Source organism: Carassius carassius, chromosome 3 (assembly GCF_963082965.1).
Source record: "Carassius carassius chromosome 3, fCarCar2.1, whole genome shotgun sequence".
Classification (NCBI taxonomy): domain Eukaryota; kingdom Metazoa; phylum Chordata; class Actinopteri; order Cypriniformes; family Cyprinidae; genus Carassius; species Carassius carassius.
In genome coordinates, this window is record NC_081757.1 from 27,964,357 (window position 1) to 27,980,850 (window position 16,494).

A 16,494-nucleotide genomic window follows, 5' to 3' on the forward strand; every position below is an offset into this window, starting at 1 on the left:
GTGTGCTGCCCTTCTCTCCTCTGAGGTCAGGCCACGATGTTTCCCCAAGGTAATGAAAGTCAACCTAACAGGCAAGCCCAAGTCACGTGACGCCACTACAGTTTAGTGCTGCATCGATTTTTAATTTCCTTACTTCAAATATTTGCTCCACAGCAAAGAACACAAAAAGACCAAACACATGGCCACTTCAAAGGGTCTCTGATGGCTAATGTCTAAATGGACAATTATTTGGTTTTTCATTAAATGTTTATTAGAAATGCACTTAGTGGCATTTAATTTGATAGTTTCAGTGTAATGGAGTATAGGCTGCATGTGCTGCAGTTTTAATATGCCATATCAAGTTAAAACTAGTTCAACCTTGAGAAAAAACGTCTCAAGACCCCTGTTCTTTTTTTCCATTTTGTTGTGCTGTTTTTAAATCAGGGCTATGCAACATTCAGAATGCATGTACCGTGACAAACAAAAAGTAAAGCACAGGACCACAATGGATTGACCAACAAACTGTCGGTAATTTTTTTTTCTTTTTGAAATCCAGGTTGCTATGCAAATGTAACTCCTATAACACAGCATGCAAACCACTTAATCCGTGTAAAGTTTTAGATACCTTATTTTGGCCAAAATTATGTATGCTTGTAAAAGAAGGTAATTCTATTGCTATTAGCTTAGGAGAATGAAAAAAGGAAACAATCCAGCACAAACAAAGACAAAATATTGTCTGTACTCGTACAAAATAAATATGTTGTGTCTACATAAAAGTATTGAGAAAACTGGTTCAATTGAATTTAAATGTACTGTTAAAAAAATAAAACCTTCTGTATGGTTTGTGTGAGAGTTTCTGTTTATTTAGAACATTCCAAATGGTCACTTATGTTGCTTTTGTTGTTTTATTTTATTTACAATGCTTAATGAGAAGGCAGCAGCCTTTGTTGTAATGTGCAAGGCATTCCGTTAGGCTTGTAACAGAGCCTTTTTTGCCTCTTTTGAAAGGACAAAAAGTTATAATGTAAAATAAGTATGTTTTCTTGCTCTGGTCATGAACTCACTGCCGTTATGAGTTCATCAAAGCATCGGTTTCACACTGTCTTTTTTAACTCTTTTCACATCTACTGTTCACACCTGACTCTGTCTTGTTATATTAGTCTTTTGAACATACACCTTTGAGTCTCTCTGAAGTATACTCTTTATATTCAAAGTATGCACTTATGATTTAAGTCAATAAGAAAACACACAACTTTAATGAGCTTGAGCATTTAAAGTGGCAGGCGACAACACTATGGCTCGTACAATACTGTTATCACTGTTATCGTTAGTGTGGACATAATATAGATGTCATTACAGTTGTTGTTCTTTGTGTATTTATACATACAGTATAAATAAATATAAATTTCTAGATTCTTGCATGTAAAAGCGAGTGTGTCTAAAACACTGTGATAGACATCACATATTCACAACTATACTTGGTCAGTCCAATTGAGTTTATCTTCCACATATCATTTGATTTTACTCAAAAACTGGCCCTCGTGAGACTCAAAACACAAAAGGAGTCATTATCAAAATGTCACATACTGATCTTTTTCACAATGCTGTCAAGTTCAAATGCTGTTTGGCGTGGTTTTCTTAAAAGGCACCCAGGTCCCCTGTAAACCAGGGAAAACTAGACTAAAATTTCATAACATTACATAATTCACTGAAGAATTGCTTTAAGAAAAGCATTCTTTAAAATATTGTTTTGAAGTGGCCCAGGACAATAATAAAATAAAAAGAGCTACCTACACTTTCACAACATGCTTGTACAGTATATATACAGTTGTGTCTTGAAGCGCAGTTGCCTTTATCTGTTTTAATCTGCTTTTTTTGTCCATTATTCTTTCCTCCTTGAATCAACCCTTCTTCCTCTGAGAGGTTTTCATATTGCCCTTGAAGTAATTGTTACATAGCAAACTTTCTTTATAGACTGTGTTTTCTGCTTATTCTTGTGTGAAACAAACTTTGTCGTTCATTCAGACTCTGATCAATGGATCAGTGTGTGTTCACCCTCCAGTGAGCTCAGTGTCTGTGCTGTGCTCCCTTTGACCCGTCTCACACAACAGTGTCCTTGCATTTTTATAGTTAGAATTTCTTTTCCTTGTTCACTTCATTCCCTGCAGCTACAGTGTTCTAAACAGGCACACATAATGTCTGACTGTGTGAATGCTTTGGGCCATTCACATAGCAGTCGCTGATCTGCTTCATTTACTCTACTGTGTTCATTTCTTTGTTTTAGTTCCTGATGTTGGAATTTTCTTGGATATGAAAAACTGAGTGTTTTGATGTTTATGTTGGTTCTTCACAGGATTTTAATACTGGGCTGGCCATCACTGAGGTGGACCTCACTGCTGCGTGTGTGAAACAATTTGAGAGGAAAGGATTTGAGATCACCACACCTTTCAAATCTTTCTGGTAAACTTGATAAAATATTATTTACTGTATATAAGCATAAGAAAATCTCTTATCAAAATAAAATATTAGTATAAATTGACTGGTGGATGTTATTTTAAAGAGATTTCAGATGACCTTCAAACAGAGTTAAGCTTCTTACCTGACGTCCTTAATATCACTTTATGCAAAATAAATCATCAAAGTTTCACTCAAGGTCAGACTTAGAGGATTACGTTTTCATAGTGCAAATAATTATTTATTTACACAAGTGCCTCCAGATTATGAGTTCAGAGATGCTTTAAATTTCAAATACAGGTTCTGATTACATAAACATTTGATTTCATATGCTTTCATTTGCTGAATAGTTCTTTGGGAATTTAACTTCTAATAAAAATTGCATTGTTGCTTGTATAATATAGTATATAGACTTCTCAAAACCATAGTGTGCCACTTACCTACAGTACTTAACTAGAGCATTTTATCCTCTAGCCAAGTGTTGTGTTATTTATACAAATATTTTATTCAGTTCTTGCTCTATAAAAAAAAACCATCTAACATAATAGACATTTCATTTCAAATTTGTGTGTACTCTGATAATGTTATGATTAGAAATGTAAGGATTCACTCAACTCACGATTTGATCCACAATTTTGATTTCACTATTCGATTTATGATTTTTACATTTTTTAAACAAAAAGATATTTAAGACAAATTATGAATTAAATGTGTCGTTTTATTATTTCTTGGACAAAATGCTGTACATTTCTTTGTGAAATTGAAATATATCTATAATAATATACTAATATAGCACTTGCACTTGCTTCTATTGTCCTCATTTGTAAGTCGCTTTGGATAAAAGCGTCTGCTAAATGACAAAATTTAAATAGAATGTAAATGTAAATAACAAAACTAAATTTTAAATTTTAAAACAAGCCCCAAATCAAATAAGTAACACAAATACAATAGATCTCTTCATATAAACAAAATAAGGCTTTGTCTGTGATCTGCATCTATGCATTTTAATCATGATCCAGACAAAGATGCTGCATACATGCAACACAAGCAGTTTTTAATTAAAATTAGATTGTATAATTTCAAAATTTTGAAGCAAAAATAGAATGGTTTGACTTCAGTTTTGTGAAACTATACATAAAAATATCTGCATAAAACAGTGGAGGGGCTGAATGATATGCAGATTCACGCTCTGCCAGCAGGCGGTGCTTAAAGCGTTTCCTTGGTTTCTGCTGTAAACGAAGCAACGCTGCACTTATGAACTTTAATATGTATTATACAGAGGCAAGATGAAAATAATGAAAAAAATACCATCTAAACTTTTCTAAAGACAGTAAGTTACCCTCAGACATGCATTCATGTAAACTCCTACCCCTAAATGAATCGCGATTTGTTTAGCATCTCAACTAGCATGCGGTTAATTGTTACATCCCTAGTTTGGATCAACCGTGAGCATTAGTTAAGTTCCGTGTGTGTGTGTGTGTGTGTGTGCGTGTGTGTGTGTTTTGTTGAGGAGCACTATTTTTTAGATGTGTGACTGAGTGTTAATGGAGTTGCTGCTTATAGATAATTTCAAGAGTCACCTGAGGATAATATGCTTCCAACACTTTTTGGCATAAATGGCTCCATGAAGAAACCTTCAACATCCATGTAAACTTTTCATTGCATATTGGTTACTTTACTGTGTAAAAAAGATCTTTAGATTTTTTTTACATTTTCCACACACACACACAAAAGAACCTGACCATCTAGACGTTAGACAGCAAGACAGTTACCATTGTGTGGAACATATTCATATTGTAAGAATTTAAAATAATTGACAAATAATATGCAAACCTCTAAAATTTTTGAGTTATGAAAAGAGTGCAATTGCTTTTCCAGTCTGGGATTGACCTATTCTGCCATAGAAAGAAGAACTTTGTTGATCTGCTTTTCACAAATGCATTGTATTCAAGTGCAATGTGGGTGGATCAAAAGATATTTCAGAGAAACTTAGGAGAATTGTTCTTGAAGCACATAAGCCTGGGAAGAATTATGATAGGATGTTTTTGGCCCCCATAGTCCAGAGTCAGGCAGGTTACTCCTGGATCAAACTCCATTTCTACATTTGCTAGGAGTGGGCATTTTACTATCCTTAATTCAAGAAGTCCTCAAACAACCTACAAAGAATATAAAATCTGTTGCTAGTAGAAAACAAAATGCTGTATTTACTCCAAAAGCTTATTCAAAAGTTAAACTATGCTGGAGGGTGTATAATATTGATATTTAGGGTCAATATAGGGTGTATAATAATGAAGCTGATTTTCTGCCTCAGGGCCTGAAACTTATTTAGGCACAAGTGAATTCCAAGTGACTTCATGAACATCCAAAATTACAGCAGATTGTCAAAATATTGAGGAAACAATTAAACATTCAACGTTCAGAAGCATTCAGTAGATCGGCTTCTGATATTTACATTTTAGCAATTAATTATTAGTTGTTTAATGTTGGTTCTATTGCTAAATGACAGCATTTAGTGAAGGAATGTCACCAGAAGCTGTTTTACAGGAAAAGCAACCTATTTAATATATTGTTTATTTTTTAAATCATAAGTGAGCGATGTCTATAGGTTAATAAAGTAATCCTATTAATCATATCCTTAAACAAAGTTTAAAATACAGTGGAGGTCATCTGAGTATTGTGATATCATTGTCATTCTCAAAAAAAAAAAAAAGTTTGCACTTAAAGGAGTAGCACTCGGTGTGGTCTTCTGCTGCTGTAGTCCGTCTGCTTCAAAGTTTAATATGTTGAGCATTCAGAGATGCTCTTCTGTATACCTTGGTTGTAACAAGTGGTTATTTGAGTTACTGTAGCTCTTCTATCAGCTCAAACCAGTCTAGTCATTCTCTGACCTTTGGTATCAACAAGGCATCTTTAGCCACAGAGCTACCGCTCACTTGATATTCTCTCTTTTTCTGACCATTCTCTGTAAACCCTAGAGTTGGTTGTGCGTTAAATTCCCAGTAGATCAGCAGCTTCTGAAATATTCTGACCAGCTCATCTGGCACCAATAGCCATGCCACATTGAAAGTCACTTAAATTACATTTCTTCCTCATTCTGATGCTCGGTTTGAAAGGGAGTTGTTAGAGAAATTTGTGTTTCACTTTGTGTTTACTTTGCGATATTAATCCTGTCTGAATAGGTCACGTCTGTGTTTTCCTCACAAAATTTCTGTAATAATTACAGAGCATATTACCTACTGTTTTTTGGCAAACTCATTGATCCTCTGAAAACGAATTCCATCTGTAATTGCGGACGATATTGTTTCCTTGTGTGTTTTGGTCGACGTGAATAACAAATTTCTTCATGCAAATTTCTTATATGTTTGCTTCCCGGCAAAGAAATAATAATAATAAAAAAATTATAATAATAAAATTCAGCCAGATCACGTGAACTTTTAAGATGGGCTACTTTAATATCAGCGTCAGTCAAGATTACTCACCATCATTTCTGCACTTAGTTACATAATGTTTTAATTACATACCTTTACTACAAAAAAAAAAATCAGAATGATTATATGCAATGCATGCATATAGAGCGCATAATCTCTGCAAATCCCAGATGTACAAAACAGACCCTACCACCTCTGAGATGTTAGTACCATCCAAATTGGTACATGAAAATTGCAGATATCGTGTGATAAGAATCCAAACTTACTGTACAAACGTACTGTAGTTTAGAAGAATAGGGCCAAATCTGTCTATGCGCATAAATGCATTGAGTTGCTTCCATGTATTGAGTTGCTTCCATGTAATTGGCTGATAATTTTTGCATTAACAAGCAGTTGAATGGGTGTTCTTAATAAAGGGGCTGGTGAATGTATGTTTGCAACAAAATAACATTTTCTGAGCCATTCCTACAAAACTCCAGATTCCTAGAATGCCAAGTATTCACTACATTTTCTCACAGCTGTATCTGGAATTGTACATTGTTGATTGTTTTAACCCAACCTTAATTCAGTAAGCTAAACATTTACTTACTGTTACATTCACTACCTAGTTTGTAACATTTCAAGAGAGGTGAAAGTTTTAGTTTTGGTTCATTTATTAAGGCGTTCCTACTTACAAGATTTACCTCTTAGTATAAGTAACCGCACCAACCAAAATATAATATGGATTAAACGGCTGAATTTTGCAAAAAGATTAGTTTCAAATAGTTGAAACTTTTTTGGCTGTTTATAATGAAATTGAGTGCTTGCATAGCTGGGCAGTGTGATATGTATTAAAGGCAGAGGAAACTCTGTCGATTTCTTCTTTTAGAGCCTTTTTAGTAACACTTTTTTCAGAGTTTGTTGCCTGCTGTGTTATTTTCTAGCACCCACTCTCTCATTATGACTGTCCTGCCACTCTGATACTATCCATCTGAAGCACACTCGTTATTGATCTGTTTTTTCTTCCTCTTTAGTTCTTTTTTTCTTTATAAATATCAGCTCTGTTATAACAGCTGTACAGTACAGGCATCGCTCACCTGTGACCCCACACAAGCTGATGTTTCCAACAAAGCAGCCATTTGCGGAGGCCTAATCGATGAAATGTTTTTGTGTTTTTTTTTTTAATGATCCTTTTATGGCTCATGCAGTTCCCCTGCTAAAAACAAGACACAACAATAACAACAACAACAAACTATGAAAAGCTATCGCTCTCTTTCTGCGCGTTGTTAAAGATTTTTCCTCTTTATCTCCTAGCTTTGTTTTTGTGGACAGGACAGAATATTGATCTGTTTGTAGTCGCGTTCTAAACGCTGAGCGATATAAGGCCGGATGACTATTTAGTATTAGTTGTTGGCAAAATAATTGGAATTTTTCTCAGAAATGACGTATCAAGGTCTCTGTGCTCATTTAAAATAATGGGCGCAGAGGGGTTCATAATGGAATTGGAAAGCAGATTCGGAGCTATTACTGGTTTTTACATTTGGGCTGCATTGTGCCTCATCACTGCCAATCAGAATGCAATAATGAACATTTAAAAATGGTGTTCACCATTGTTATTTGTCTGGTACTTGACCTGGGCCCAGTGGGACTCAAACTGTTGGGTTTTAAGCCAGGGTGAACTTAAATAAAACTTTGAGTTTTATGTTTAACATATTTTGTTTATGCACACACACACACCAACAACTCACATGTGAGTCAGTGCTTTGAGAGTGTTAAGGCATACAGGCCCTGTTAAAATTTGACAGTAACATATTTGGGCTTCAGCTTAACGGTATAGTTTACCCAAAACTGTGGATCCTTTAATTAATTTACTAACCCTCATATCGTTCCAAACCTATAGGACTTTATTGCTTTAATGGAAGACAAAAGTAGACATTCTGAAAAATGTGTTAAGCGCTCTTTTCCATGCAATAACAATGAAACTATTTGTGCAAATTCATGTTACTAACTGAATCCAATGTGAAATCTGTTTGGGGTAATCTTTCACCCTCACAAGAAAAATTCCTGAAATTCCTTTAAAAATGACTAGATTTTTTACTGTAATTCTTAATCTATAATCAGTCTGATAAAGTGTATGTATGTATCATTTGTGTCAGTTTCACAGTGGAGTCTGAGCGTGAGAGAGAGGAATGGATAGAAGCAGTTCAGGAGTCCATCGTAGAGACGTTGTGTAATTATGAGGTGCTGGAGAAGGTTTGGTTCAACAGGTCCAACAGGAAGTGCGCTGATTGTCAGGCTCCTGACCCAGAATGGGCCTCCATCAACCTGTGTGTGGTCATCTGCAAGAATTGTGCTGGTAAGAAACAATTACGAACACAAAGAACAGATCAAGAACAGATACAACAGGAAGGGAACATGAAACACACTATGTCTTAACCACACACTCTAAAGCACAAAGCAATAAAAGTTTACTTGGTTCCTTTGTCTTCTGTTGAAAAGGATCAGTAGGATTTTGTTCTTAAAGAAATTAATAGTTTTATTAAGCTTATCAAAATCAAACAAAGGGTTTCGCTTTTGAACTTGCTTTAAGTAAAAAAAGAATATTGATCACCAATTTAGAGTATTAGAATGATTTCTGAAGGATCATGTGACACTGAAGACTGGAGAAAAGTCTGCTAAAAATTCAGCTTTACCATCAGAGTAATAAATTGCGCTTTAGCATATATTTAACATATATTGTAATAGAAAACAGATATTTTCATTTATAATAATGTTTCTTAATAATTTTTCTGTTTTTGCTGTATTTTTGATCAAATAAATGCTGCATTGGAGATCATGAGACTTCTTTCAAGCAACAAATTAAAATGTTATTGACCCCAAAATTGTTACTGGACTTATTATAAATCACTTGCTGTGAAAAGAATATTGATTACACCACAGTTTAACGTGGATAGATAAACAACTTGTCGCTGAAAAATAGACAAACGTTTGGTAAGGAACAGTTATTGCGTCATAGAGAGTAACAAACAACGCACAAACAGATTTATATTTATTCATTATTTGTTTTTTTTACAGGTACAGACTATGGGCCCTATTTTAACGATCTAAATGCAAAGTGTAAAGCACATGGCGCAGGTGCACTCATGGCGTGCCAAATCCACTTTTGCTATTTTAACGTCGGAAAAATGATCCGTGCACCGGGGCGCATTTTTGGAATGGGTTGTCCCTATTCTCTTAATAAGTAATGGGCGCAACATTCAATAAACCAATCAGAGTGTCATCTCCCATTCCCTTTAAGAGCGAGATGCGCTCGCTCCATGGCAGATCGCTATTTACCTAGCGGAATTTGTTGGTGGAAAAGCTGAACGCTTCTCAAGTGAAGAAACTGATCAGATCATCTACGGGACAAGCAGGAATCCACCAAAGCTTCCCGAGGTGAAGAAGGCGTGGGATGAAATAGAATTTCATTCATCATTATAAGTAGTAATAGGCTGAAATTAGGTAGCCTAATTCTAATACACGCAATGTCTATCCATCATTTCATTTTTATATTTATGTAGCCTACACAATAATATTCTTTTACACTGTAATCCTTTTGTCTTTAATATTTGGCATGTTTGTGTGATGCGCATCCCTGTGGGTAATAAGCAAAGTCAACGCGCACTGTGGACCCGCCCGGAGGCGCATTTTCTACCAACGCGCTCTTTAAGTCAGTTCCTCTGCTCTTCTTCCCTATATTGTGGTTAATTATTGTGGCCACCCTCCAGTGCCATAAATTAACTAATTAATTCAGTTACGCAGCCATGTAATGTTACATTAGGTCACAATACAGGAGGAACATGTGCAAATGGCTGCTGAATAAGCCAACGAGTGGGGAAACACTTTCCCTAAATGTGCACCACAACTTTCATGGGATCTATGGCACAGACACTTTAATTAGCTGTGCTTCTGCAGCCGACAATTAGGAGAGCGAGAGCAAAATACTGGGAATATAACGAACAGCTAACGATTAAATGAGAGCAAATTGTCTTCAGTGGGAGACAGGTGAAGTGACTCTTTCTCACGATCTAGCTTCACATTAATAATACTTATCTAACGTTTCCACTTCTTTTTTTCCCCTTCATTCACTTCTGTTTTTTTTTTTTGCCCCATCTTTTTTTCATCTTCCAACACACTTTGATATCAATCAGCATCCCTGGCTGTGACACATATTCGGGTTTGTCTGTTTCTTTACTAGTGTAATTGCAATAAGCTCTTTAAATCGAACTCTGTGATTGGAGACATTCCTCAAGTGAGGCTGTGGTTACCATAGATACTCCCGGTATGCCCATTTTTTCACTCCTCCTTTCTTTCAATAGTTTCTCCACCTTTCTAATGGGTTTGTTCTCTTTCGATGCTTTAAATAAGGTTTCATTGAAGCAAAGGCTGTGTTTAAGGTACTTTCCTGTCTTAGAAGTTTTCTTAAATGGCACTACAAAACCCTTAACGAGTGCCCTTAATGCACACACACTAACACATACACAAAGCATCTTTAGACCCGTCGGCTCTCAGGCGGCTCTAATGATCTTTGATGGCAAACTGGTACTCTATAATGCTTCTAATTATGCCGGAAAATCACACACTCCATATTCAAATATGTGTTTCTCCCTGCCATGTTTAATTCATCTGTTTCTCGCATAAACAACGACTACGACGGTGCCTGGAGTTCAGCTAAATAAATGCGCAGACCAACAAACACAATTAATTACTTATGATTCATTAGCAATTAATGGCTTTTTCGCGCCTTTCATTTGCAATTATAGCTATGGCAGGCTGGAGAAAAGAGTGCTTGGGAAGGATACGATGAAATGTATAATGAGTGTGACTCTGTCTGTATGTGTGTCATACAAGTCGTCGCTTTATATCATTTAGTGTGAGGTTGTGCTTAGTTTTGAAGTTAAGCAGGACACTTTTAGTTAACAGGACGTTTTGACTATTAAATTAACATTGCCTGGTTTAGATGTGAAGAGTTCAGATCAGTATCTGTTTCCAGGTCAGCATCGATTCCTGGGTCCTGGGATCTCAAAGGTACGCAGTATGAAGCTAGACAGCAGCATATGGACCAACAAACTCATTGAGGTACAGATAAGTTGTGGCAGTCACATCTAACATATTGATTTTAAAGGAATAGTTTTTCAAAGTTCAAAAATTGGTTGATTTACAGTTACTCGTCCTGATGTCATTCCAAAGCCTTAAGAACAAAGGAGGATGTTTCGGTCACACTTTATTTTTAGGTCCAATTCTCACCGTTAACAAAGCCATTAACTATGACTTTTGTCACAATAAACTCCTAAGTTGCTGCTTATTAATAGTTAGTAAGTTTACAGTAGGTATTGGTTAGGATTAGAGATCATGCAGAATATGTGCTTTATAAGTACTAATAAACAGCCAATATGTTAAAATAGGCTTGCTAATAAGCAACTATTTAATGTTAAGAATTGATTTCTATACTTAAAGTGTTATTGATATTTTTAATGAAACCTGAGAGATTTCTGTCCCTCCATTGAAAGTCCATTGGAATGGAAATGTTTCATTAAAAATTCCTTAGTGTGTTTTTCGAGCAAAAATCAGGGTTTAGAATGACATGAGGGAGAGTATGAGTGCAGACAATTCATTTTTGGGTGATCTAACTTTCTTGTGTAATACATTGTCCTCACGGTCTGTCCCTCTCTTTAGCTGTTTTTAGACGTTGGAAATAAAAATTTCAACAGCTTCTGGGAAGCAAATCTTCCCTCAGAGGAGGAGCTTTGCATGCAGCCGTCTCTGGAGCAGCGTGCATCCTTTATTCGCAGGAAGTACAAAAAGAGAAAGTACAAGAAAGTTCTAGAAGGTCTAAACACTCAAGAGGAACTCAACAAGGTGTGTGTAAGAGAGCCTGTGTGCTAACGTTGGCTTTTGGCTTTGTGTTATTTTTGTTCTACCTCATTAAAAGGCCCATTAGGGTTGGATATGTTGGTCTGTGTGTGTGTGTGTGTGTGTGTGCGCACATCTGTTGTTGCTCTGGCTCACCTGGTAGCCCAGGTGTAAATTAGGGTTACCATGGTAACTGGCTCTCATCAATTTTCAGCGCTGGTTGCCAGAGTTTTGTTAAAACCAAGATTCTGCTTTGAATCTTTTTGCATAGCACTAAATATTGCAACTACAATCAAAGTGCTGTAAAGTTACAGTCGCAAAACATTTGATGAATTTCCTGTGCATAATTCAGAATTATGCTGTATTTGTGCTTGTGTGTTTTGATTGTTCCTACTGAGTTTGTCCACATTACTCTTTCCTAAGCCAAAAGATACTGTTTTTCCTTACCGTCAGCACTAAAACAGATCAAGCCTGCTTTTGTTTTCTGGAGGGGGGGTGCAAAAGAGAGGGAGCGAGAGGATTGGAACGGTGGATTACGTGTGTGTGAGATGAGAGCAGCACTGGGGAGTTTTCAGGGGTTCTTCTGAAAAAGTTATATGGTGGTGTGCGTTTGTGTCAGAGAGAGACAAAGAGAGTGAGAGGAAGATAAAGAATATAGTGCAGGTACATACAGAGGTGAGATTAGATTATAAATGGAAGGGTACGTCTGGGACAGACACAAACAAAATGTTCCAGAAAAATCCTTCCTGTTCTCAAAGTTTTTGTTTAAGCCCTGATGTGATATATGTCTTAAAGTTTTCATTTTAGTTCCTGTCTGATACTTTCGTTGAGCATGAAGTTTCGAGCAGTAGTCAGCCTGGCAGGCAGTGGTTTTGGGTTTATGAGATTTAACAACAATTCAGAAGAAGTTCTTTTTTTGAAAAAAGTAAAAACCTTAAAGTGCTTACATTGTTGGGACCACCATGCAGCCAAAGTTGAACTGATTAATAAGCATGCAAATTAATGTGAAAATGAATGTTGAAATGCAGATTTAGCAGATGAGAATTATAATTTGCTCAGTGTGATAGAAGTCCCCACCACGATAGATCTTAATGGCATTTCATATAAAAGAAAGCATCTTAATGGCCTCACACGCACATACATTTCATCAAGAAGTGACAGTAAAGACATTTAGAATGTTGCAAAAAATGTAAATTAATAAAGGCTGTTCTTTTGAACTTTCTGTTCATCAAAGACTGCTGTAAAAATAAGCCAGATTCCACAAAAATATTATTTTTCAATAATAATAAGTAATGCTTCTGGAGCATCAAATCAGTATATTAGAATGATTTCTGAAGGACCATGTGACACTGAAGATTAGAATGATGGCTGCTGAATTTTATTTCAGTCTTTGCAGTCAGTGGCACAATTAATAATGATGTTGTATTTGTGGAGTATTTATATGTGTGTGGTTTATCAGGATTATAGTCAACAACTCCAATTAAAATCAGTGACCTCCAGAAAGTCTCTTTAGAAAATGTGACCTAGAGAACATGTGTACACACACACACGCGCGCGCTAAGGGACACCCTTGGGATTTATGTCATTGGAAGAACATTATAAGGTCACCTAGACACCAAATGAAAGGGAACTGGTGTTTTATGCTTTTTGATCTAGTACAAAAAATAAATACACAGAAAATAAAAGTTAGGATAGAAAATAGTTAATTATTTTTTACTTTATTATTTGTCTAAATTAAATGTAGTATTGTCATTATTGTCATCAAGTAAGAAACTGTCACAGTGCATATCTTGCTGGAGAACATGATCATCAGGATGGCACAAAACTTGTGGAGTTAAAGCAAGTCAAGTGTTGCTGTGATTTAAAATGAGACAAACCAAAAGAAAGAAATGTTCCGGTATTCATGTTATTTATTTATTTTTCCAGTTCAGCTTTTTACTCATTGTTATGCTCATAACATATACTATCAATCAAAAGTTTGGGGTTGGCAAGATTTGTACAAAAAAAATCTTTAGTTTTTTGGTGAGCATAAGACTCTGCTTTAAAATGTAATTTATTTCTGTCATGGCAAAGCTACATTTTCAGCAGTCATTACTCCAGTCTTCAGTGTCACACGATCCTTCTGAAATCATTATAATATACTGATTTGGTGCTCACATAACAGTCTTATTAGTATCAGTGTTGAAACACTGTTGTTGTGCTGCATAATATTTTTGTAGTAACGATGATATATGATTGTCAGGATTCTTCAATGAATCATTCAGAAGAACAGCATTTATTTGAAATAATGTTTTGTTAAAGTTTAAAAGATAATTTGAATGCATCCTTGCTTAATAAAAGTGATTTCCTAAAAAGAATCGTACTTTAACATTTTTACAAAAAATAAGAAAATAATTTGAAATGATATAATACTTTTCACTAGTAGTCTGATATGTTCTGATTCTTCTGTACATATATGTGTATGTGTGTGGTTTACTGTCTCAGTGTCCTTGTTCTCAAGCGGATCTAGCTTGTTTGAGGTGGATCGATAGCTTGGCTGGATCGGACTGTTTTAGATGAAAGCAGTGTTCGACTGAATTACTCCCGCCAACACTCTCTCTCTTGCTCTCTCAGAGACACACTATTGTATTTATTGACTCTTTCCCCCTCCATCTCTTTTTAATTGGACTGACTGCATTCTTTCTTTGGATGCCTCGCTTCCTGTCAATGTCAATGTTATTCCATACCAAGGTTCCAAGTAAAGCTGCATGCAACAAATGTTTGCTTTTCATAGCCGCAAAAGGAGTGGTACTTTGACAATGTTGTTAGTTAATTCATCATGTGCTGTCAGTTTCAGTGGAGTCTTTGCGTGCTGCTGTGCTCATCCCATCACTGATGCCCAGTTGTGTTCATGCAACATGTTTTGTTGTGTGTGCGTGTGTCCGAAGGCGCTGTGTGCAACAGTGGTTCTCCCTGACATCCTGCAAACCATGGCCCTGGTTTTCAGCGGGGCAGATGTGATGTGTGCAACAGGTGACCCTCAGTACTCCACCCCATATCTTCTGGCTCAGAAAGCGGGCCAGAGGCTGCAGATGGAGTTTCTCTACCACAACAAGCTCACAGGTGTGTGTGTGCTATAGAATCTGTCACTTCATCATGATGTGTACAGGCCGCCGTTCTTTGCAATATCCCTTGAAATGCATGCCACCGCATATACACTACCTTTCTAATGTCCAGTGGCAGTAACATTTGTTTATTTAGTTTTTGTTTTTTTAAAGAAAGTAATACTTTTATTCAGCAAGGCCACAGTAAATTGATCAAAAATATAAGTAGCAACATTTATAGTGTTACAAAGCATTTCTGTTTCAAATCAATTCTGTTCTTGTCGACACCTGCCTCATGGACCTTTCCCGTTCCCAACCACCCATCTCTCTCTCCCACCCACTTCCTGTCATATCTCTACTGTCTTTCATAGACAAATTCAAACACACACACACACACACACACACACACACACACACACACACACACACACACACACACACAAAAAAAAAACTTTCTATTTATTAAAGATTCCAGAAAAAATTATCACTGTTTCCACAAATGTTAAGTAGCATATTACAATGATTTCTGAAGGATTGTGACACTTAATAATAAAAGAATTCAGCTTTGCCATCACAGAAATAAGTTAAATTTTAAAGTGTATTAATATTGAATAAATATTTACAATTGAAATAGTATTTAGCAATAATTCAGTTTTTACTGTATGTTCGATCAAATTTCTGCAGCCTTGGTGAATGTGAGAGACTTCTTTCAACCAGGATTGGTTCCATTTGTGATGGAAAAGGAGATGAAGTATCAGAAGTGAACATGTTATCAAATATGCATGAAAGTGTGTAAAACTTTGTATAAAACAATACTGAATGCAGATAATGAGATGTAAACTACATACAGTAAAAATGGTAATATTGTGAAATATTATAACAATTTCAAATGACCACTTTCTTTTTTTAAATATATTTTAAAATCTAATTAATTCCTGTGATGGCAAAGCTGAATTTTCAACAGCCATTTAATATGAACCTTTAAAAATAATTCTAATATGCTGTTTTGGTGCAAAACTGATAAATTTAATTTATTTTATTAAAAAAAAAATAATCTTGCTGACCCCATAAATAACATGCTATTTAAATGGAAAGTTTTATGTTTTACTGTTTTGCATTTAAATACAGAGCATCTGGTGTTCAACCAAATTTTCAGGCATTTCTCACATGCTAATGGACGACTTTAACACACACACACACACACACACACACACACACACACACACACACACACACACACACACACACACACACACACACACACAAATCCTTACCTAAAGACGGCATTGCCCCTGAAAGTGTCTATAATTAGCTGTAGATTGTGTGTGTGTGTGTCATTACATTGCTCATTTGGGGCCTTTACAGGAAGTGTGCCAACGATCCTAATTAAGCTATCCTCCAATCAGCAAAGCCGAAAAAAAAATGTTTTACAGTGTTCTGCCAATGTTTTGTTAAGCTTACTGACATCATAACAACAGCAGGACAACATTTGCGTAACCTCTGTATCTGTGTGGAGCTATGGCCTCATTAACTTAATGGCTTGTAAATGTGATTCTCAGTCAGATAATTCAGTCATCATCTTACACACATACTCACACGTTTAACTTGCAACAAGTTCTATTGTTTCTCTCCGATTACTATAGTCTAGTGGAAACATACACATACGCATACATTCTCAA

The 16,494-nt window shown here is 35.9% G+C and overlaps 1 protein-coding gene across 1 annotated transcript in view; it reads left to right on the forward strand.

The window, feature by feature from the left end:
• Window positions 1-16,494, forward strand: part of arap2 (ArfGAP with RhoGAP domain, ankyrin repeat and PH domain 2) — a 99,591-nt gene that overhangs the window by 43,855 nt on the left and 39,242 nt on the right. The window contains exons 10-14 of the mRNA XM_059535474.1: window positions 2,333-2,439; window positions 7,997-8,196; window positions 10,873-10,958; window positions 11,556-11,738; window positions 14,660-14,834. Of these exons, the coding sequence (XP_059391457.1) occupies window positions 2,333-2,439; window positions 7,997-8,196; window positions 10,873-10,958; window positions 11,556-11,738; window positions 14,660-14,834 (751 nt within the window). The remainder of the gene's footprint in view (window positions 1-2,332; window positions 2,440-7,996; window positions 8,197-10,872; window positions 10,959-11,555; window positions 11,739-14,659; window positions 14,835-16,494) is intronic.